This window comes from Hirundo rustica, chromosome 3 (assembly GCF_015227805.2).
Source record: "Hirundo rustica isolate bHirRus1 chromosome 3, bHirRus1.pri.v3, whole genome shotgun sequence".
NCBI lineage: Eukaryota > Metazoa > Chordata > Aves > Passeriformes > Hirundinidae > Hirundo > Hirundo rustica.
In genome coordinates this window covers 53672301-53697197 of record NC_053452.1, presented here as the reverse complement: position 1 = coordinate 53697197, position 24897 = coordinate 53672301, and the positions used below count along the sequence as shown (strand labels likewise).

General features: G+C 41.1%; 1 protein-coding gene across 1 annotated transcript in view; it reads right to left on the bottom strand.

Moving 5' to 3' along the window:
* AIG1 (androgen induced 1) overlaps positions 1 to 24897 on the bottom strand; it is a 125224-nt gene that overhangs the window by 8069 nt on the left and 92258 nt on the right. The window contains exon 4 of the mRNA XM_040059961.2: positions 5341 to 5456. Coding sequence (XP_039915895.1) covers positions 5341 to 5456 — 116 coding nt within the window. The remainder of the gene's footprint in view (positions 1 to 5340; positions 5457 to 24897) is intronic.

Below are 24897 nucleotides of genomic sequence, written 5' to 3'. Positions count from 1 at the left end.
CCCAGCGGCTACTCTTTAGCAAACAACAGAACACAGGCATTTTCTACGCCTTTATTTCATGATCTTTTCCAGGATCACTCCCTTCCTTTTCCACAAAGAGTGACAACTTTACCCAGAGCTATTAAAATGTGGAATGTCTTCCAAATGAGATGATGGGCTTACAGCAGCTGAGACATTCAAAACAAACAAACAAATCATTTGTGGTTGTAGTGCAGGACCAATATTGTGCTTTCAGGGACAGGAGCAAAATGCCCCACACTGTATTTGTTCTACTTTTGGTTTCTAATACTGATTGATGTGAGGCACATCTTTGTAACTCCCCCCCCAAAACAAAGGAGAGTTTGTTCTGCATCTAACCAGAATTCTTAAGATCTCAGCTATATTAAGATGCTGGGCTTCTTATATTAACAGACAGACAGACCTGATACACCTAGACCAGGAATGTACATAGTTAAGTAAGTTCCATAAACAGTCATCATTTAGAAAATAACAACGATCATCCTCTCTTCTTCCGATTCTCCTAATGCTGGATTCTTCTCCATTCATCTGAGTGAAGAACACTACATGGGGCAAAGGATTGTGCTACTGGTGTGGAGTGGCTTATGCAATCAGAAGGAGACAAGTCCTGAGAAACTGCAGCTGCAAATAATGTCACATCCGAAACATACTCAGCATGACATGGTGCTGGCATCCTCTGGGATGAAAAAAGCGTAGCAGAAATTTGTGTTTATGTACAGGTAGCTACAATGACAGCAACTTAGCAGATTCACTGCAAAGAGCTGTCATCTCTGGCAATCATCTATTTTGATAAATAATTTTTCATTTTAAATATAGTAATGGTTGCTATGCGTTCTTGAGCTATATTTTAAGGAGCTGCACAAGGAATTGAGAACATATTACCCATGCATGTCATCTGTGATTGTGCTGTTGCTTTGACTGAAACATTTGAGGATGTGGAGGTGGAGGCAAGCCAGAAAGTAACAGTCCATAATGGCTATGTCAGACTTAACAGATCAATACAGCCTTCTCCTGCTGAAAGCACTTCTGCCCTCCCACCCTCCTTCTGGGTCAGCTACAGGGGATGCTAATCTTCCTCTGGCCTATTTCTGTTGCTTCTGTTTCTTCCTACTCTTTCCTCTTCTGGGCAGCTCCAGCTCCAACTCTTTTCTCCTCTTCTGCATTGTCTCATATATCATCCACTTCTACACCAGCCTTCCAGTCTGATTTCAAAGTCTGTTTCTCTCTCCCTCTCCCAGCATTCCCCACCTACTTGCATGATTTCAGCTTTGAAGCTGCTGACCTGTGAGCTGCACATTTCCTTATCCACTTCTCTTTTAACCAATGATTTTTGTTAATTTCTTTTGCTTGCCCCCAGGACATTTTACCTTTTTTTTTTTTTTTTTTTTTTTTTTTTTTTTTTTTTTTCCCCCCTCTAACCACTGACTCCGCTGATTTTAATTGAACTTTTATCCTCAGTGCTCACTTCCAAAAACATGCATGATGCCCTTCGACATACAAACCCTCAGCACAGCCTAGCAAAGTCATGTTGTATCTCTCCTGCTCCACTGGTACCACCAACCTCAAAAATCCCTCTGGTATTTCAGTCCTGCCCTCCTTTATCAATATGACTGTCGATTCTCACCCAACTTCACACTCTAACTCACCACCCTTCTCTTCTGAATGTCAAGGTTTGTCCTAGCAATCTGTGCCAACATCTGCTCTTTCTGATCTTCCTCTCCTTCTATGGAGAATCGCTAGTGGAAATCCTAAAGCAAGCCAGATAGAATCAATCTCAAAGTCATTCCAAATCCTCAGTGTACATTCCTTTCTTAAATTTGTTCAAGAAGAATTCAGCAAATTACCCCATCTAAATGCTCTCCCTCAACAAATCTACAGAACTCTCCTAAAGTCACTTCAAGAGAAACTTTATTTTCGAATGAAAGTTTAAAAGCTCTTTAAATAGATTTATAAAAGAATGAAAGAATGAATCAAGTCCAAGCTTGGCACATGTGGAGGCAGCTCCTAGTGGATTTGAGATAGCAATAAGAGAGCAGATCAAGTCTTTTGCTCCCAAACATGCAGCTCAGCATGACTACAGCAGTGGAGTCAGATTCTTGGGGTCTGCTTTTTGGCATCCTGAAGTGCTCAAAAGTAGAGGGAAAAAGAAAACCATTTAGAATAAACGTAGTTGTCTCAGTTTATTTTAGGGACATATTAGGCTGTGATATTAGTTACCATGAGGTCATTCTTGTTACAAGGAGCAACACATTTCTGGCTCTTTTCTGTTCCTTGACAACCAACTCCATAAACTCATTGGAAGAATTTTCTGGTAGTACTGGCAAATGCTCTGATTTTTTTAGCACTGTCTAGATTTAACAATTCAGTAGAAACTGTGACCTTTTCAAGCCAATAGGCTTTTCCCATCTTATCTCATGGCCTTGATCCTGAAAGTCCATGTATGGTCTGCAACAAGCAATGCAAATCTGTGAATGCTCTGCTGGGGCACAGTTTCTTGTCAGCTCCCTCTCACAGAGGGTGCAGAGCTAAGTGTGCCTACTAAAAAACTCTTTGACTGAAGGCAAAGAATGCAAAACAAACAAACAAACAAACAAACAAACAAAACCAAAAAACCCCCCACAACCCAACCCAGAAAGAAAAACAGAATAAGCCTTTTCTCTTCAAGAAAGGATGTTTCTCAGTAAACAGGTCTCTGAATCATGCTCAGGAGATATGAAGTTATTTAGCTATGTTCTTCCAACTTAAGTGATGCTATCCAGAATTGTTTGCCAGTTTTCTTATTTACCAATGATACTTAAAAAAGCATTTGCTATTCTACCACCTCTTTCATACATGACAGATTCAGTAACATATGAAATAAAACCAGCTTTCCTCTACTTGGAGTTGAAAAAAGCATTCACAGAATCAAACCTAAACAACATCATCCTGTATGTTCCTTTCCAGTAAAAAGTGCAACACTATACATAAAACATGTAGGATGGTAAGAAAGTTTCAGCTGAGATGGGAAGAGAATCCAAAATTCAAGAACAAAACATAGAGAACATCTGATTAGCAACTGTCTTCACTTAATTCTGAGAGTTGCAGTGAAAACACTTCTGCTGAGGGAAAAATGGAATAGGCAAAAGGACAAATTCTCAAGTGGCAGATCCCTAAATTCTAGTTAAAAATAGTTAAAATAAACCACCAACTAAGCCCCAGACCGGGACCCATGGTCAACCCTAGGTTAAAAGGAAGGAAGTTCCACCAGGCTGTATGGAACTAGGTCATTAGCAGGTATAGTCTCATTTTAATATCCTGTGCTAACCTTGAAGGTTCTGCCACCAAGGACAACAAATCCCAGTTTAGCAATTCCAAGCCTTCTGAGTGATTAAGGCCTCTGCTGCAATGTGGTCACTTGGCAGCAGGAAGACAGTGGATTTCAGCTGTGAAAAGAAGGCACACCCTGAATGACAGGGATGACAAACGCCTCACTTTTCATACTTTCTGGTAGATTTTCCCAACCTCTGAATAAGATATATAATATTGATATAATGGGACCAAGATTTGGCTTGCAGCCTCAAAGCACATCTTGGATAATGTTCAATAGCACCTGCAGGCTGAAGACATGCAGAACTTGCAAGTGATGGCACAGTGTAGCTTTTGTCTGCCTCCACTAACCTGCAAAGGCCTCCTTCCCTAACAGTAGAAGGAGAAATGGGTTGCATGTGCATAATTTAGCAGGATAAACTTTTAAGATTGTCTCATCTCATTTAAAGAGAAATAGCAACTTGGAAGAAGGTGAAGTAGTTGAGAGTAGCCCTATCTGTTTTGGAAATAATCTATGTGTAGGAAAAACCAATAAACAGCAAAAGCAAAGGGAGATGACCATAATCTGTGCCTGGGTAATTATTTAATGCAGAATCTTCTCCTGCTTTACTTGTCCTACAATTTTCTTTAACTTGTAGCTGCAGGATACAGATACACTGTAGTAGGCAGGATCAAGCTAGATGAGCATCACACTGATACTTAAATAAAAAATTCTTAGAAGATTTTAAGATACATCTTTGTTTATTTCACTTGTAAAACTGGATTGTTTCAATTTTAAATTCTTATTAAATACCATTGCATGTGTCTACTTAGTTGATTTTGAGAAAACAGAAATTTCCAGAGGAGGTCAAGCCATAGGTAACACTGCCAATCTGTCTCCAGGCACCATTAGAGGAAGATCAAGAACTATCACAGTTAAGCATTACTATATATGGGTTAAAAACATAATTACTTTTTCCTGAAGGCATAATCATCTGCCTTATCTTACAATTACAAATATTATTCTTTTTTAAGAAGGGTATGTATGTTTATAAAAGCAAATGGCAGAATGTGACCGTTGTCCTGGGACACAGCATCCCACTTCAGCTGGATTAATAGCATTGTATGATCACTGAGTGTCTGTGGATATGTATGAATAATGACCTCTCTTTCACTGGACCAAAGGCACAAATTGCATAGTTGAAGAAGGGCGATAGGACTGCCTTGAGACTGTGTTACTATCACATTAGTTTTATCTTTCTTGGCTGGTGGAAATTTTGGAAAATACCTTCTTAGCTGAGAGAAGGATGTTGTGAATTGAAAAGAAAGAATATGAAATGGGGGTCATGAAATGCAGAAAGGATAAAGGGTAGATGGCATCAAATGAGAAATGTAAATAAAACAAAGGTTTAGTGAAAAATAAATCCTAGGGTGACTAAAGTATATTAACTCTGTCATGCAAGTCAGGTGCTTGACTAGTAACTGCCCAAAGACTTAATTTAATGTTGTATAAGAAAGATTATTTCTGTTTTAGTTTAATATCTCACCAGCATTTGCATTTCTTAAAACAAACTTTAGAGTGTTTGGATTACTGTCTTATTCTGTAATCAATTTTACAGAAAGAATTTATGAACCAGTAAAGAAAAAAGATAGTGTTCTATCTTTTCTGTTGCTGCTTAAATACTGATGCAGGAAATCATTTGCCTATTCTCAATTTTATTTGATAGAACAAAAACCCCAAGCAATAAAACTAAGGTCCAAGGAAAACATTTAGCTTGAAAAAAGGTTGAAAAATGTACCCTTGGAAAGACCACTGCTTACATGGGATTGTTCAACAAATTCCTGTTGTGTGAGGTTTGGCATATACTTTCTAAAAATATAAGCATCTGGGGAAACCAGACAAAGCCCAGGTCTTGGACCAAACGAGGCATGCAGCGTGAATCTGTTAGCGATTATATCCATAATGAAATATGTGCCCAAATTTAGCAGTACAAAACCCCCAATACAATGTGAAAACACAGCATGTTCAGCCCTTACCATAAAATATAGCCAACAGCGAAGGTGCACACTGCAGCCAGTCCACAGCTCCTGCTGGGATACTGATGATGTGTTGTTCTCATCTCGATTAATACAAAGGGCAAAACTGTTGTGTGCTGGAAAAAAACCAAAACAATGGGGAAAACCAGGTGATACAAATGGTTCTCTGTATTTTAATTTCAATTCTACAATAAGAAATTTAATTGCAGACACCCAAAGACAATTCTTGATGGTTAGAAAGACAAGGTAAAGTAACTATAAAATTGCTCAATAACCCAACCAGTATCATGTTTATAATGTCCAATTGTTCGAGAGGGCAGAGGAAAACTGAGTAACCACAATGTGCTTTTTCTTTTGTTCAGGAATCCAAGTAAGATACTCAGTGAGTAAAAAGGAAATGTGTCATGAAGTGACAGAGGACCCAACCCCAATCAGGCCCTGCAGTTGCTCTGTGATCTCTGCCGTGTCACTTCAGTTATTTTGACCATTCTAGTTGCAAGGCAATGCATCTGGTTTTCAGAGACTAAGTACAAACAATGCCAAATGAATGAATATAAATGGAGATATTTAATGCTTCTGAGAATTAGGTTTAAATGTATCTCAATCTGGGGACTTGAAAACAGGGGACGTATTTTCAAATGATAGCATCAGTACCTCTGTTCCTCCATCTGCAAGACAGAAGCAATTATGCTCAGAAAGGTGTTGTGAATCTTAATTTGTTAGTTGTGCAAAATAGTTTTAGATTCCCAAGTGAATAATATGAAACCCAAAGCTGTAAAAACCATTTTCAGCCACTTGTCTTTATTTAGCTGTGAAACTCCTTATTTTGTTATTTTCCTATACACATTTCCTACACTGCCCCTTCTGAGAAGGCCTGTTCATCCAATTAATGTCAGCAGTAAGAAAAACTGCATCCAGCCTGCCCCCAGCACTCAATGTTTACATTTCAGAGTGCTGGCAGGCATGAAAATATACATAACCAACGAACAAATGTGCCAGGAAATAAACCCCATAATTTCTGAATATACAGCTCACTTAAGGCCAGCATTAGTGTTGAATCCAGAAACATAACCTGCCTTGCCTCCATGGAGTCAAGTTTTTGCTGGCGTCTAAAGGGAATTACTTCAATTGAGAGCTTGGCTCTAGGGCTTGGTAAGACTGATTGTGAACTCTTCTGCCCACTCCACAGGAAGGCCTGGAAGTGTAAAGATTGCAAGGGCAGCCTAAGTCCCAATGCAGGTTCAGCCCTTCCCCAATAACTTGATCACCAACTGGAAAGGAAAGTTATGGCATACAGTGGCCACATTCTATCATCATGTAGTTCTGGGGGATACTGGAGGGTCAGATTTTAAAGTTTGCAATAATTACAGTGTAAACCCACAGTGACCTTCACCTGCATGCAGAGAGGAGAGGCATGGAGTAGAAATATCTTTGTGTGGATTACAGGTTCAACTGAGAAGAAGCAGAGTGGGGTCTAAGTCTTTGAAAACTGCGAAAAAGAATGGTTGAATGGAAGATGGCAAAATAATGGAAATGCTCTTGCTGAGAGATATAACTGAATTGGATATCTACTCTGATTTTCAAGGCATTAGTAATTAATGACTAGCATTTGGATAATGTCAGGTGGATAATACAGCAGTTAGGGGAGCTTTCAGTTTCTTCATCTTTTAACCACTTGTTCCACCCCCATCCCTTTGAATGGTTTAAATCAGCATCAAGGGAATTCAGAGATGTTTTACACGTGGCCTGCCTGCTATAATGCTGCCCACCATTAAATGAGAGGTCCATGAGCTGCAGAGGACCTTCAGAATGCATGATCAGGGACTGACAGCAAAGCAAGCCCTGGAGATTCACCTGCACATCTTGTGCCTGTATGGAAAAAGGTCTCCAGGAAGAGAGAGATCAGTGCCTCGCTCTGCAGAGCTCCCAAAGCAGAGCAGCTGGAGGCTGTGCAAATGTCTCCTGCCCTGCCCCCATAACTTATTCAGAGAAAAAAACAGAAGAAAAGAGCAGCTATTAATTCCAAACTCCACCCTTGATACTCCTTGTACAATGTATTCTAATAATCCAGTAACTTGGTTTTAACTCTGCACTGGATGATCGTTAACAGAGCTTGTGAGCTTGGTATCTCCATGTAAATGTTTACTGCTTTTGATACTGCTTGTAGATGAGCTCCTCATTGATGATAACAAATCAACAGCTTGCCAGTTAAAAAGTAGTTAAAATAATTTCAGCAATCAAGCCTTAATCTAGAATACTCTTCTTTCCTTCCTCACCATTCTTGTGGTTATGTAAGAAAAGAGGTTATTATTTTCATAAATTCTCACTTCTGCTCTTTTCTAAAGGTAAGGGGTGGGGAGAAAAGCAGATAATGAGCTGTGCCACTAAAGAGTTTGTGTACAAAATCCTGTTAAAAGTACAGTGGAATTAGAAGTGTAAGGAGAAAATTAGAGATGTGTATCTTTCATCTCAGTCTGTTAGAACGAATGTCAATGCTGCATGCAAACACTGCAGTTTTACAAATTTGGAGTATGAACTTTGGTTTAAAATGCTTTTGTGAAAGTGCCACTCTAAAAAGCTGCTTCAGATCCTTTACCAAACCACAACCAAGATAAAATTTCCTTTCTCTACATTTTAGCTCCTCCAAAACCCTTGATTTAAAAAACATGAAATTTTGTAGTCTGGAATACCTTCTATCCAAGAGTGCCAATTAAAACTCTAGACTGAAGAAGAGTGAAGATGATCAGGGGTCAAATGTGCTTGCAGTGGGATCCATCAGGGCTAGGTACTCTTCAGAGGGCCTAAGATTTCATATCCTCTAATGTTTTTGCCACCTGATTTCTGAATAAACAGGCCAGTGGGAATCTGAGGCTTAGAGAGAAAATAGCATTGATATTTCCCCAACCTACCTAAAGATCACGCTGTGCTGATCAAACATACCCAACTGGTACCTCTGGGACAGATCCCTTTTACTTACTGGCATACGGGGGGGACAAAACCACATTGCTCACCTTGTTTGCCAAACTATCTCCTGGGGTTTGCTTACTTCAGAGAAGACTGAGGAATGAGGAACTTCAAATAACAAGGAGGTTTAAATAGCAAGGATGATTAGCTGCTCCAACAGCTTTCCAGTAGTTGCCATTTTGCACCATTAAAAGTTTTCAAGAAAAGAACAAATATATAATTAGAGTATAATGACTAGTATAATATTATAATAGTAGTAAACTATGCTAGCACTACTAATTAATGCCATATCGATAAGGCACTTTTAATATGGACTGAATAGTTACAAGCAAAACTATATTTTTACCTGGGCATCCTATTCTCCTCCCACTGAGAGCAGCTGCCCCTGTGAGATAGTTTTACCCGTATGACTGTGCTGACAGAGGAGACTTGTGCTGAGCACTGCTGTGGCCACACCAGGGAGCACCCCTCCCACTGTCCCAGAAAGGCAACTCTGTCTGCGTATGTTCCCCTTGGTGACTGCAGGCTCGGGGTAGTCCCCAGCCCCTAGCTTGGCCCAGGCAGCAGCGGGGGAGATAGCAAACCCTGTTATCATTAGCAGGAGCTCTTAGACTGAGCTTTTTCAGGGCTCAGGAATCTCATCTACTTGCAAGAAAATGCAACCTATCCGCTTGTCCAGCTGTGACTGTGGTGCAATCTGCAAGGTGTCCCCGCAGCCACAAATCGTTTTTTTCTCTAGAGTGCTAAGACAGCTGCCCTCAGACCCACGTTTTTACCCCTCTCTGAAGGATTCATCTGCCAAGACCACTTTATGAGCTGAAGAGTTAACCATAAACCCCCATTATGCAGGCACGGCATTGCCCTGCTCAGACCCCTCACTGCCTGCCCCCGGCTGCCGGAAAGGCAGCTTTGATAAACCTTTTTGTTAGGAAGTGCTGGTTTCAGAAAGCTGCAACTTCCTCTCTTTCTGTGTCTAACACATGGCATTGCTCACCAAGGACCTACAAGTGGTGAAGAAATATGGCTTGCCAAATCTCCAACTGCTAGAAAACAGAGAAATCAGAACAATGCACAGAGTTTGGACGAAATGTGTGGGAAGGTTATCCTATGGAGAATCTGATCCACAAAACACTCTGGAGACTGATTCCAAAGATGCAACCTCTGAGTGAAGCTGAATTAGCACACACTATAAAGAAAACCATCCTGGGCTCTTGCAGGTAGATTAATTCCTAGAGGTACTGCCACAGCTTCCTGAGAGAAACTCTGCTCATTAATAACTCTTTAGAAGATATTACTAAAATATGTACCACACCCCACATGGTATACATGTGCCTAATCACATTTGAGACGAGAAAATCACATTACAAATATGCACCACAGCTGCAGCACTGGCTTGGGAAGCTGAGCTTTGATGGAGGACTGTGCTTCCCTGTTTTAGGTGTGTTCTGCAACAGTTAGTTGGAAAAAAAGATTTTATGCAAATTAGGTATATTAACAATGAGTTCTGTAACAGTCTTTAGGCAATTAAGCACTCATTCTTGAAAGCCTGATTATATATTTTATCTTCCAACCAGTAAGTGCTGCTTTTTTTAACATTGGTTTCAACAGTGCCTTACTTGGCCTTTTCTCCCTCCCTTAACTGTGTTTTAATGGAATCTTAAAACTTTTCAAAAGGTGCTAAATGGACTGCTTTATGTATTGTGTCATCAGCACAAACATGGTACTGATGTCATCCCAAGTCATCCTCCTGATCTGCACCGACTGTCCAGAACTACCTTTATGACAAGGAGGTCAGTCTACAGAGGCATCTCAGATGCCTCTGGTAACTCACAGAAGTTCTGCAGGAATGGTTAAACTGTTTGAGGATCACAAAAAATTGTGATCATAATTCAACCAACAGACTGTGACTTGTTACTCAATTTGATCAGATTAGACACTACAGGGTATACGTACAGGCCATCTTAGCTCAATGGAAATACTGTGCACCTCTGAGGCCAACATGATGACATTCAGCCCATGTTCTTCTGAAGAGTCAGTGAAAGACCAGTGCCAAGAAAGGAGGCCTTGCAGTTTTGATGCCCACCAACATATTAACTGATGGACTGGGAGCCTCCTGGGAGTGCTGGGGTGCCCTGCAAGGAAGCTGCAGATGGGTTTTCACCCACAGAACTTGTGCAGCCTGGGACCTGTAGGGCTACGTCTGCCACCCAAAGCTGTGTCCACTTCAACGCCTCTGCCCTGGCAGGGGCAGCTGCTTCAGCATCTGCTAGGGAAACTACCCTGCAGCACACTGCCCCTGTGCCTGAGACTTATGCTGGTATAAATTTGGCAGCGACCCCCTTCTTTGCACCCTTCTGTGCAAACTGCTGTGTTTTCTGTCTGCCTCTGCTTTCTGCCTTTTAAAATTTGCCTATAAAATATAGTTTCCATCAACAGGATGTTACTCTTCCCCTTTTTCTTCTGAACTCACAAAAAGATTATATTGTTAAAACAGCTGCTCCATGCCAGAATGAGTGAAATAAAAGTCTGCCACTCTTTCTTCCATCTCAGGGGTTTGTGTAGCACCTTGAGATAAGGGTTTTACAGAAACCTGCAGCAAACTGACCTACGCCTATTCCTCTGAATTCAAAACCACTACTAGTGTGTTCACCCTGGAAACCAATACTAATAGGCCTAAAAATCCCTACAGTTGTAGTCACTGCCATTTGTAAAGTAACAGCAGCAATAAAGCTCATTTTTCTGCATGCTCCTAGCAGAGTACCATGGAAAACCAGATCAGGAACTAGTAAAATAGGGGCATGATTATGATTTACTCCTTGAGAAACTTCTGAGAAAGGAACATCTGGCAAGAGAGTATGTATGTGTCATCTGAAGGATGATACCTTCTACCAATCCATAAAGAGAGCAGCAGGATATCAGAGCTGGGTGCATAATAAATTGGAAACCTTGAGTGAGTCTGAGCCCTTATGAGACTGAAAGTGCTGGTAGCACTTTTCCTCTTACAAATAAGAAATTATGACTATTAAATGAGACATGCTGATGCACAGGATATACTCCAAGGCAGCCACAGACGGCTCACTAATTGTTATGGTAGGTTGAAGGGAGGAAGAAGTATTATATGATCTAAACAAAGACCAATACCTCAGAACACCACAAAACACACAAGGGCCAAAGATGACCATTTTCAATCAATATCAGAGTGCAGAGTTCTTTAAAAAGAAAATTAATACTTCCTCTTTAATGCTACCCCCTTTTCTTGTAGAAGAACGTAGTGGACATGGCATTCCTGACTTAAAGAGGATTTGTATTACTTTCTCCATGCATACCTGATGTTGACAGCTTTGTTCTTGTTTCTTCAGACACATGCAGTGTATACTATATATTGAAATAGCAGTGTCAATCTGATCTCACTTTATGATTGTACTAGTGTCAGGGAGGTTATATATAGGTGTTTTATCTATAGAATTTCCACACTGCCAATCACTAAAGCACTTCAGCGCAACAAAAGCGTTGCTAAACATACCCTCACAGCAGCCCTGATCTGTAGGAGCAGGATATCCTATCCTCATTTTGATGAAGGGCAAGGTGGAGAGGACATGCCTCACTCAAGGTCATGTAGGGTAGCTACTGAGGAATGAACAACCACATCACATTCCTCAGTTCTGTTCTTGGGTGTTAGCCTAAGATGAGCAAGCATGTATAGAGAAATAACAAAAATTTGGTATGAAAGCCAATCTAATCCTTCAAGTTTATAGCTCTGAGACATCTTGGCCCTTTCAGCATCTATCAGTTGTCACCCTGATCGACCTCCTGTCCTGGTTCCCCTCTGCTTTTGGAGGCTTCTTCAATTTCCTCTCTCTGAGCTGTCTGTCTCTCTTTCATCTCAGCTCCTGCTGCTCCAAGCTGCTTTCTCGCAGCTCCCATTCTTAATAACCTAACATGACATACAAAATCTTGGTCACTTGGACTTGAAACAAGATGAGGGTAGGCACCAGACACAATGCATACAGTATAGCAAAACTGTGTAAAGTCAGTGCCATGTTGCCAAATGGAGCAGGATTGCTAGTATTTCTTTTTCTCTAACTTTGTTTAATTCAATGTAACTACTTTTAACGCTTGTCATGCATGCAGTTATCATTAAACACATGCCAAGTGCAATGTCACATAAATCAACTCTCTCCTTTTGCTGGGATCCCTTAGCCAGGCTTTTTTGTTCATTCTGTGCATGCCCAAACTCCCCAGGCCTGCTCCTGCCAGCAGGCACTGCTTGACCCTTAGCAGACTTTTAAAATACAAGACAATCAACAAAGTCCTGGTTCTGTGCACTCAGCCACAGCTGAGCAAACCCTGCAGACCCTAATTTACTTTCAACCTCAAGTCCTTATTTTTGCCATGACATCCTTAGAAAAAACATGCTATTAACAACTTAGAATATACACACAGATATACCCTGTGCAAGGGGCACTCATTAATCACTGCATTATGCAAAGTAATTTTTCTACATATTTTTCTCAGTTTATTTGCCAGTTGAACCACCTGCCCTAGAATTTCTCAAACTACTGTTTGCAAAAAAGTTTATCTAGGCAAGGAAATACATTGTTGTCTCTTAAAATTATTCTTAAAATCAATGTTTATACACACACACACACACACACACACACACACACACACACACACTCTTTTACATATGTTACCAAGATTTAATTTGCATGAATATTTGACTATTTTTGCAGGTCATGCTGAAAAAGTGCTTCCACAATCATTGAGCCTCATGTATTCCTAGCAAAAAAAAAAGATCACTGAAGAGAGCTTGAAGATGTATTTTACCAATGGTTTAAACAAGATTAGCCATACGGAAAACAGTATTCCTCTCCCTGAACAGTGAACTCTTTCCATACCATGACTCAATGGCCTCAAAAGGGGGAAAATAATCTGTATCAATATGTTTTCTAAATCTCTTTAACTAAATTCAAAATTTTATCAGTACATTAAGTATTCTATATTAAATTCTAACATCTGGCCATCTCCCAGGACTAGTTCCAAGACTTTCACAGAGGGATATTTCTGGCTTCATGATAGCCAAAGTATCCTCTTTCCAACTGGAAAACACTGGACTCTGAATCTGTCACGTTCAGTACCAAATATTGCTTGTCCTGGGCTTCGGGTAAGTATAACTTGGGGAACGAAATTCCACATTTGGGAAAATAAAAACCCCATTATTTCTGTTTCTTTTTTATGTGGTGACTCGTTGATGCTATTCGGAAATCTAAAATCTTGGAAGTGGTTACTGAGGGACTGGATTTATTGGGTGTTGTGTAGGTGAGGTAGCCAAAGGTCAAACTTTGGTCTATCACATGGTGATTGCAACTATCTGCAATGTGGTTCAAGCAATTTATCTCACAGATATTGTTATTATCTTTATTTCATTATTTCTTTACATTGTACATGTAAACTGCTTTAACAAATAGCTCTAGAGGACGTAACCTCCTAAGCTTTTTTGCTGTATTATAGAAAACAGTAGCAGACTAAGGTGAGAATAGTCTTACTGCTGCAACCAACACTATCTGTCTGTCCAGCTTTATTGGGCATGCATTGCCCTGAGTCTTCTAAACAGCATGTACTCCACTGCAAGGCAGAGGTGCATGCCCGTGCAGCAGTGCAGGGCTAAGCTGTGTGACAGCAGCTGCACACAAGCGGCTGCTGCCGAGTCACCCAATAGACAGTGATGAGCCATGGCCAGGCACCAAGACAGCCGCTGGTCTTGCACTCTGTGCTCAGGATGCAGAAGGCTAAGGCTGGGTTTAGTGGCACCATCAGACTACTAAGACCAGGAGTGACTAAGGCACTAGCATGTGTGGAGGTGCAGGGAAGAGGGCGTATGCGGTGGGGGCACAGGGAAGCCAAGAGGCATGAGCTGGGTTCCTGCATTGGTAGAAAGGCAGATGGAGTAGCAGGTATGGTTGAAAAACCTGTTGAAGGTGAAAATGCCTTCCTTTGTGCAGGAAGGCAGGGGAAGGAGAGAGATTCAGCCCTGCTTGTGGATCTCCTAGAGCTGCTTCTCCTGGGCAAAGAAGGCACATGAGCAAACAAGCCTGGAGAACATTCTGAATTAACACCTTCTGCCATGAAAACGCGCTGATGTTGCCTACTTGTTTTACCCACTGTATGACACACTTTATTTAGGAGAGTCATTTTGCTTCAAATGCAATTAGTTGTAAATGCTGTTGTTCATCTTAAAACAACTGTTGTTTTGATTGATAGTAAAAGCCTACACACCATACTAAAGACAGCAATGTCGGGCACAAAGACGTTACAAAATCTATAGTCTGACCCTTTAAAACCCAACTTGAACCATCAGATTTGACTTATGAGACTAGTAACAATAGTGTTTCATGCAAAAAGAATTAGGTTAAGGCTGGATCAGGCTAAGTTGCCAAACACACCCTGGCATAATTAATCAAGAATATTTCAGAAACAGATCGCCTCCAAGAAGTTATTGATTTCCTGTCACGACATGTTTTCCTCATGAGGTGCTACAATGCTATGTATCTGAGATGTGCTGGCGTGTATTTTTCAGTGACTAAGCCTTGATCTATCTTCCTGGATTCCTGCCACTGGTGCACTGACATCTGCAACTACTCATGTTTGACAGTCTCATGCATGAGCTATGTGGCTTCCAACTTGGATGGGATTAATATAGGAGACTTTCAGAATACTTCAAATGCAATTGAAAGCAGATAAATACAAGGGTCTCAAGAGGGTGGCATGCTTTTTACAAATGGAATCACATTAAATCACGTGTATAAATGCTTGGACTAAGAAAGATCTCAATGCTAACCAGTATAGTATGCAAGAGAGTGTTTGTCCTTGTTCTTAAATACGTATGAATCCTGATAACGTCACTTCTTTCTAAAATCCAAATACAGTGCATGGCTGAAGTGCAGTTTAGACAAGCATGAAAAGGTACACATTTGGGGAGAAGGGCAGGAGAACATATTCAGAGACTGACAGGTGCTCTGCTTTTCACCCATGCCTGCACTAAGGCATTCATATCTTCTGTGAACCATCCCTTTCAAGAGATGAGAGCTGAAAACAATAATACATCCTGTAACTAAAGTTTATACTGTTATAATGTCAAGTATCAGTAAATTACAAGTGATCTTTTCTTTTGGAGCAAAATCCAACCACATTCCTTATACAGAACGTATTTCTATTTATCTTTTTTTCTCAGAAAATGTGGACATTGATATTGTAATCTGCAAATGTATTCTGTACATATTTACTGAATACTGTAAAATAGAAGATGCAAATAAAACTGACGGTAACACTGCCGTAAAAAGTTTATCTTTCACATTTCGTTACTTTTTTGGACTCTGAACTCTGTCATATGTAAATGTTAAGTAATCTTAAACACAGATAACGCAGAGCTTGGTAAGAAAAACAACAAAAAGCCTTTCAGTGGGAAATGGCCTTTCTTGCTGTCAAATACCTTTTTGAGAATTACAGTGATGGCAATGTACAAACATCATGAGAAGACAGTGATACCGAACATACATGGTATCAAAGGGCTCCGAGATGATCGAGATGATTGGGTAGCAGTGGAACTGTGACATGCATAATATTAAAGCTATGGGCTTCTCTGTGTTCTCTTGCAGACTCTGGCCTGATTTTTTTTCTTCAGTTTAATGTTGGTATGCCTGTCTCTGCTTCCCTCACTTACACCTCTGTCCCCAGCCAGGCTCACTGAGCTGTCAGTGACCTGCATGACTTTTTTATTTTAAATGTGAAAAGAGAAGGAGAAGTGGAAAAAAAAAGTGGTTCCTCTTATCGCATGGTAGCATTTTTCCTAGCAAGCAGAGGAGCAGAACAGCAGTCACCATGGTTAAGGTCAGCTTTTGCTGGGAGTGCGTGTGCACAGCAGGGTTGCAATGGGATGAGTGGTTTCAGGTCTTCTACTCGGGAGAATGCTGAAGGAAAGAGGACTTCTTACTTTGCTTGGTATAACAGCTCCTATCATGGAGTAAAGTCCTCAAGAACTTCTGCTACAGCCTCCCAGATGAGGTCCAAGGTAGTTGAAATGAAGTAACCATTGGTTTCCTTCCCACAACCCTGATAAATGTGGCCTAAAATATTTATTACTTTGGTGATAATTGTAGTATCATAATGCATTTCTTTGGTACTAGAAATGTTATCTGTATTCTCCTATTGCCACAGGGATTCCAGACAGAACTTTCTTTGCAGCACCTGCTCATAAAGCTGTGCAATCAGTCTTCTGTGAAGTTTTGTCATGTATGCTCCAACTGGCCTGAGCGCTTCTGTGCTGTGGGATGGTTGCCAGCATTGGGACAGAGGTCACCCACACATGCAAATGATTCATGAAAATTCTTCTTTAAACATAAGAAACACTTCTTTTTTTTTAACTTTGAAAGCGATCAGACACAGAAAGTGGTTGCCCAGAGGGGTTGTGCAGTCTCCATCTTTGGTGCTCAAAATCTGACTGGACACTATTCAAGGCCACTGGCTCCAGCTGACCGCGCTTGAGCAGGGAGTTTGGACAAAACAATCTCATGGGTACCTTTCCCACCCCAGCGACCCTTTGATTCTGTCACCCCAATGGCCTGGCTGTTATGGTCACTGGCCCTTATACCCACTCTTGTCAGCCCTCAGTGTCTCCTGTCCATCTCCACTCCCTGGCCAACAACGGGTCTGTAAGAAGTTGCTGCATTCTGTACATAGTCTTTGATACCACCGCCTTGGTTCTTGGGTAAGAGCGGAAAAAGAAGGAGAGATGAACCAACTTGACCTGCAGTATTTTCACCCTCTGCCTTTCTGAAGTGTCTCTTGGGTATTTTCTCTCTTGAAAACTCTTGGTATTTTCTTAATAGAAATGTAATTCACCATTTTTTTTTAACTGAGAGCAGAAGGATGTCAAAAATCCCCGGTTTTACATGTTTGCCCCATTGTTAATGGTCACATTAATGGTGTGTGAATGTGTGTTTGAAGCAGAAGATTACGGGAGTGCCTTTGAGGTGGGAACAGACCAACCAGTCACTAGATGTATTTCTTTATGTTAGCTATAATATTGTTCTGTTGCAGTACTCAAGTGCAAGAATAGAAACATTAACCTTTTAAAGAAGGAAGATCTTATAGATGTGTAATTGAAGAATAACTGTGATCCCAAGTTGCCTTAGACTATCTGATCTACCTTATACTGGGGAGTGGTATCTCTTGGGAATGGGAAAATGCACACTTAATTGGAAGCACTTGAACTCCATAGCAGTGATATTTTCCACTGGGATGAAGCACTAAGGATAACTCCATTGCTAAGAGAAAGACGTAAGAGCCACCTCAAGTGAATCAGGCTGCAGTGCGGTGTGGAAGGCAGCATGGTGGGCTAGGTGGGCACAGGAATGTGGGTGACAGAAGGGAGAACTCTTCCAAACAGCAGGCTAGCTGAGAAAGGCTGGTTAGAGACACTCCAGAACTGGAGCTGCAGCCACCACAGCTGTGCTGGCTGAAGACTGACAGGCTCAGATTTGGGTCTGTGCCAAGCCAAGACAACAAGGTATGAGGAGCCCAGGGTGGAGACCGGAAGGACGGCAGCTACTCTCCCAGAACTGAGGAGCACTGAGTTAAGAGCATTGCAAAGGCATGCCAAAGAAGAGGAGACTTACCTAATACAGTTGGTTTATTCATTATGGGCTTCTCCAGGGCATTTAACCCTCCCCACAAATAAGACTGTATTTGCATTAAGACCTTGCAGCCACTGCTAGCAAGTAGTTAAACACTGCTGCTCAGGGGCACCCATGTGTGTAATTCACTTCTGCAAATTTCTAGGCAGGGTCTTTTGCCAGTGTTATTTTCAGCAAGAATGCCTAAGTGATTGAACCCGGCCTGTGTGACTGGCAGCAGCGCTGGGTAGAGAGAGGGTACATAATGTACACACACTCGGCACTCTTCTTTCTCCTTTGCTGCTGCTGCTGTGGTGCATTCTTAATAGGTTACTAAACTCTGGGCTGGCACTTCCGCAGAAGGGACCAGGCAGTAGAGTAATATTTGTATTTTAATTACTTGAATTACTTGACCTGTTGGACTGCCTTGTTGGGCAGGCTTCTTCAGCCCTATAACCAACTTATTAATGACCTTCACTATTGAACAAAATCGAAAGAATAGGAAAAGCTTGCGTCTCTGATGCAATGTCCAAGGGCAGAGGAACTACTATAAAAAGACTTAATATTACCTTATGGTCCTTAGATAAATCTTAAACTTTAAACAGCTATCTCTAACACATTCTCCAGTGCATGAGACTGCTTTGTCATCTCAGGAATATCAATTACCACTTCACCATTTTACTGAAAAAAAAAAAAAAAAGTGAAATAAACCAAAACTCCATACTTTTTTAGCGACTAGGAGAAGAAGTGGAATAAGAGACTCTTGACAACCCTATGGGATCAGCTGTTAGGATTACCAGAGCATAATTCTTTGTAATGGTCTTATTGATTAAAATAACTTCTGACTGTCAGTATGCTTTTATAAAAATTTCAGTTAGTCTTTACAGTATTTCTGTGAGACAGTGAGGAAGAAAAATAAAAGCACTTTATCAGTGAAGACATGCACATAGAGGAAGAAACAGCATTTTGACTAAACCAAAGAAAAGGCAAACACTGATGGATTTTGAATTGGAATGCAGTTGCTGTGATGCCTTCCACTGGGCTCAGCCCACTATAACACTCCCTTGTCAAGAGGTCAAAGTCAGAACAATATCGGTGGGAAGCACACAGCTACTTAGGGGCATCAATGTACTGACCTCTTACATTCATGGCAGCAGAGGAAAATCATGTGGATAAAATCCAGTAGTTTAGGCACCCAATCAAAGCGGATTATTTCAAAACTTTTTATTAAATGTGAGCTCATCTGCCTCTCTAAATGTCAATGTGAACAAGCTAGAGGGAACACAAAAAGGCCAGAGGAATACTTGGGCTGTTGCCTGTTAAATTTGTTCTTGTTCTGACCCCTCTCTTCTGGTGAAAGCAGAGAGCAACTGGAAGCTTAAAACCAATGGACTTCAGCTTCAGGGCAACTTAGACAGGTTCCAGGAACCTGAGCTCAGGCTTAGTGGCTTGCATCTTAGTGACTCATATGGTTGAGATTCAAGGACTCATGGTGAGACTTCAGTTAGGCACAGCTCAGAATGCAGAAAGGATGCAGCTCCCTGACTAGGGAACCAGAAACATCATCACAGTATTTGTGAAGGAGATTCTGTGCTGTTTCCCATCTCCCCTTCCCAGGAAAAGTCAACAACACCTTTAGGAATAACCACAAGTCTAAAGAAGCTAATAGAAACAGTGTGTTTTAGAAACAGAACCAAGCTTTCGTAACTATAAATTATTTACATACAGTGTGTAAGTGGCAGCACTAACACCTGAGGCTTGATCTTTCAGGAAATCCCTAATGATCTTTGTCTCTGCTGGTAGCTGAGACACAAGTTCCTTCCCCAAGCAGAAGGACTAAAGGAGATCTCTTCTGTACATCCCCCAGTATACATGACAGATGATGGACTGTTTGGGCCAAAAGGTGGAGAGGCCTTCTCACTCTGCATCTGGGAGAGGTCAACAGCTCTTTTCTACGTGCTGAGAGCTGCAGAAAATCAACTGCTTACAGCTGTTTGTGTGGTGCAAGGGTTAATACAGAAATACTTTATATCTGTGAATGCAAACTGTGGATTTAGCCCTTTTAAAAAAATTTAAAGTAAAAACAACTCTACTTTTTCTGCTCAAAAATAAAAAAGTTGAAGTATTTATTTGAGTCAATCAGAAACACCTTTTTGCATTAAAAAGTACTGAAACATAGAATATTCTGAATTGGAAAGGGTCCACAAAGATCACTGAAGTTCTAACTCCTAACCCTGCAGAGGACACTCCAAGAGTCACACCATGTTCCTAAGAGCCTTGTCCAAACACTCCTTGAACTTTGTCAGGCTTGGTGCTGTGACCACTTCCCTGGGGAGCCTGTTCCAGTGTCCAACCACCCTCTTGATGAAGAACCTTTTCCTAACATCCAACCTAAACCTGCTCTGACACAACTTCATGCCATTCCCTTGGACTTGTCACTAGTCACTACAGAGATCTGGGCTTGCTCCTTCTCTTTCCCTCACCAGGGCACTGCAGAGAACTATGAGGTCTTCCCTCAGTCTCCTCTTCCCCAGGCTGAACAGACCAAGTGACCTCAGCTACTCTTCCTATGGCTTCCCTTCATTCCATCATCATGGGTATTCCTGATTAGGAAGGTGTGAAGGCTGAAGGCAGCAAAGTTGGTACCCTGCCACAATTCCTTTGGCATGACTTCTCCCACCCCTGTGTCCCCTGAGCTGAACTGGCTTTCTGAACTCTAACCCTAATCCTAACAGTAATGGAACCTTGGTGCTAAGGCTGAGGTCCATATCACCATGGCTGACCCAGATTAGAAAAGTGTGAAGGTAGAAACACTGGTGCCCTGCAGTGATCCCCTTGGCATAACTTCTGCAGTCCCAGTGTCCCTGGAGCCTTATGATTTCTGACTCTGTGAACCTTAACACTAACTGTAATAGAATCTTGGCACTGTTTCTGAGGTCCTCAGCACAAAGATGGCCAAAATTAAAAAGTGGGGAGGCAAAAAATGATGGTGCCATGCTGTGATTTCCTTGGCATGACTTTTCCAGCTCCAGCGTCCATGAAGCAGTAGGCTTTCTGTCTGTGTGAACCATAACTTTGTTTCAATTTAATATGTGACCAGCTCTGGTGGTAATGTAATTGACCAACGATGTTGAAAAATGTCCCAATGACTGCTAGAATTCCTTTGAGAAGAACAGATGCATGCAGTGGGACTGAAATATAGTTGAAACTGGAGGAAATATTTGGAAGATCTTGGTAAAAGTAATATTTCATCAAGGCCATTAGCACTCTATTTGTCAAAGCATTCAGAAAGGTCCTTAATTTTGTTGGACTCATTGCTAATGCTGCTGCCTATGTTGGGACAGTAATAATCTCCGATTTAACAGGAAGCCACATTCTTTCATTTTGGGTGAAGACTTGTAAATGGCAGTCTATTCATTCATTTATCAATTCCAGATGTATTTAATAGTCCTTCAAACTGAAAGTGAGAAAACAAAAATTAGATTAATTGCAATATGGCAAAAGTCTTCAGTATTTGATACCATGCTTTCTGCCCTCTAAGGACTCCTAAATCACTTCACCTACTGTTTTGGTGCCTTGGTTGTACTGAGAACAGGGAAATCTCCAGCCAACTTCATTTGGATGAGCTAACAAAGGCTGAACTGTTTTTTCTCCTTCCACCTTTCACCTCTTCTCTATAAAATCCCTTTTCCCCTTTCTGCTTCCAGCTTCACATTGCCTAGATGCTGCTCAGCTTCTCCGTTCTCTCTCCACCTGTGCTGAACAGTGTGAATATCGGAGTTAACAGGCTTTAGAAAACCTGTCTGGCTTTTGACAGCAAGGATAATTCCCTGTCCTCTCTTTCTTCTTTACGATCTGTTCCGGTATCACAAACAAGTCAAGCTGCTGCTTCATTCAGAGCCACAACAACAGACAGGCTTTATGGAGGCAGTGCAGCTGTGAAGCCCTCAAAGAAAGATAGCCTATGGAGGTTGGAAAAAAAGTATCATTGTTTAAGGATGTTCTAATTTAAAATGTGGAATGGGAGAAAAGAAATGACCCACATCACAGGTATTTTTAACATTGTGAAAGTCTTTCAAAGACAGGAAAAAAAAAAGAAAGCAGTGGCAAACCCCAAGCCAACTGGACATCCAAAGCTCAGGGAACACAAACTCCAACTTTGGAGGGTTGGCAAAGTGCAGAAGTCACTGGAGACAATGCAATGTGCATCTCGAGTGCACATTCTCGAGTTCTTGATATTAATGTGGCAAAAAAAATTATACTCTGTGCTTACTTCTCAGTGGGAGATGGGCAACTTACCTTGCATCTCAAGCAGATGCATGCACGGCAAAATCACAGATAGATGGAACAGAGCAGATGGAGAACATGTGAGTCAAAGCATACTCTATAAACAGATATTATAGAAGTAGAAAGGTAGAAGACTTTTTTATTAAGTACACTTAGCATTTCCTTAGAAACATATTCCTTCAGCATGAGTTTCTTTCTTGTAAGGAACCAAAAAATATTTGCTTTACTGATTGCTTTTGTGCAGATATAAGTTTTGCGAATCAGCTACAGGACGGAAGCTTAGCATTGCAAATGATATTTTTGGAGGATGTATGCATCTGTAGTGGGTTGGCCTTGGCTTGGAAAATCAGGCGCCCACCAAGCCACTCTATCATTCCTCTTCCCAGGGGGACAAGGGAGAGAAAGCAAGATGAAAAACACTCAGTAGGTTGAGATAAAGCATTTTACTAAAGCAAAAGTCTGCACGTGCATAAGCAAAGGAGAAAACAAGTTTAGTCTCTGCTTCCCATCGGCAGTAGCTCAGTCGCTTCCCAGGATGCAGGGCTTCAGCATGCACAGGGGTCGCTCCGGAAGGCGAACACTGTAAACCAGTAAATGCCCCATGTTCCTCCTCCGTCCCTCGGCTTTTATATCTGAGCTGATGTCATATGGTATGGAATATCCCATTGAATAATTTGGCTCAGCTGATGTGGTCATGTCCCCTCCCAGGAACTTGCCCACTCCAGCCCCCTAATGGGGGGTAAACATTAGACAGTGCTGATGCTGTGCCAGTGCTGCTCAGGGAGATGTTTTGTATTTATATAATTCCTTCCATTTTCAGTCTAAGATACCAGCAATTGTAAAGTGTCGTGCACCTTCAAAATAACATACATTGTTGTTTTCACCTATTAGCACTTATGAGAACTACATGGATCTTCTTTAATTCCTGATGAAGTATTCTGGTTTCTTGAGGCACACCACCTCTTTGCAGTATTTTCTGAAAGAAATCTATTGTAAGCTTTTTGTAAAGCCTACGTGCAACTACCCAGTAAGTATATGTCTCCTTGCAGGTCAATTATTCTCAAAGTTTCCACTCAAAGATGAAGTCCTCTAAGATTCATTCATGCCCCTCCTCTCTTTTCCATGTTTGAATTCTGACATTTGCTTGCTGAAAGGATGAATTAACTCAAAAGCAATGCTACTATATTTTATCTGCCTAAAGACTGGCCAGCGAGGAGGCTTGCTTTATTTTCCTCAAAGCCATATTGCCATAATATCGTATGTATCTGCCCATGTCAGATAACACTTAAGAGTCCACACACAAATGGAAATGATCTTTATGCTTCTAAATCTCAACGAATCTTTTTCACAATTACTGGATTACCTAAACCCACTTAGATAACCTTGGTGCTGTTTAGATATAGAATTTAGCATAACCAGTTTTTTTTTCCAAGTGTTATTTTTTCACGCTTCCTCCTATGAATCCAAAACAACTTTTTGTTATTCATCTCACTAACCATTCATGGATGAATGACAATTACTGAATGTCTTAGAAACAACACCTTGAAAATGTCATTCAAATCAATTTTTTAACAGCATGAGAGGCTAGGAGGTAATTCACACTTCTTTTATAATAATATTCTATAAGAGGTACTGTAGTCATCTGCCTTCCTGCCACCTCCTCCAGAAGTAGAAGATTATAAATTCACTCTGATTTAGTGCAGCCAAATGTACCAGGCAGAGAAAAACACTGCAGACAGAATATGCCATTAAGACTGGTACGAGAAAAGCCATCTCCATTATTGCCCCAAAAGTAACTTGTTCCTCCCAGTTCAGCAAAAGCATGGAAGAACTCCGCAAGACAGAGCTGGAAAACGTCTTTCCTTCTGTAAAGAGCATTTATCCATGGACAGCAACTCCAGAAGCATCCAAGCCTTCTTTCTAATGAGAGAAGCTTAGAACCCTGCTTTGGCCTCCTAAATATCAGCTGCTTATTAAAATCCAGAGTTCCCCTTCCTAAAGTGGTGCATACACCTTAGGGGTCCACTGAACCCTGAATCCTCAAGTATCAAGACATCATTATTCCAGCATTTGCTCATATCTAACTCCATCATTACTCTAAAACCAGCAGCAGTTCAAGCCCCAAAACTGGGACAAAGGAGCTAGAGACCTTATGGCTAGAAGATTGTCTCATCCTTTCAAAGAGCAACCGAGGGATGAGGCGATGCTACCTAAGAAGTTTATGCTTCACTATCTGTCACACATCCAACACTTGAGATCAGTTTCTGTTGTTGGCACAATGTCCCTAGACCCCTAAGCCAAAACAACAACAGACTTAAACCACAGCTGAGGCATGTATGAAGCAATGAAACCCAAACCATCTACTTTCAAAGTCTGCCTCTATTACTGAATGCAGGTGTAAAAAAGCACGAGCACTTCTCCTGCTAGGTTAATGTCCACAGTATATTTTACACACACACACAAAGATTAGGGCAAAGGAATAAAAAAACAGAGGAAAATGCTCTACTGCCTATTTCCCCTAATCAGATATGCAGACCAGGCGTCTTCCTGTAAGTCAGTTCCTTTCAGGCAAAACCTCTGATAAATTTTACAGTTAAGAGTGAACCCACTTTTTAGCATAACATTTGAACCCAAG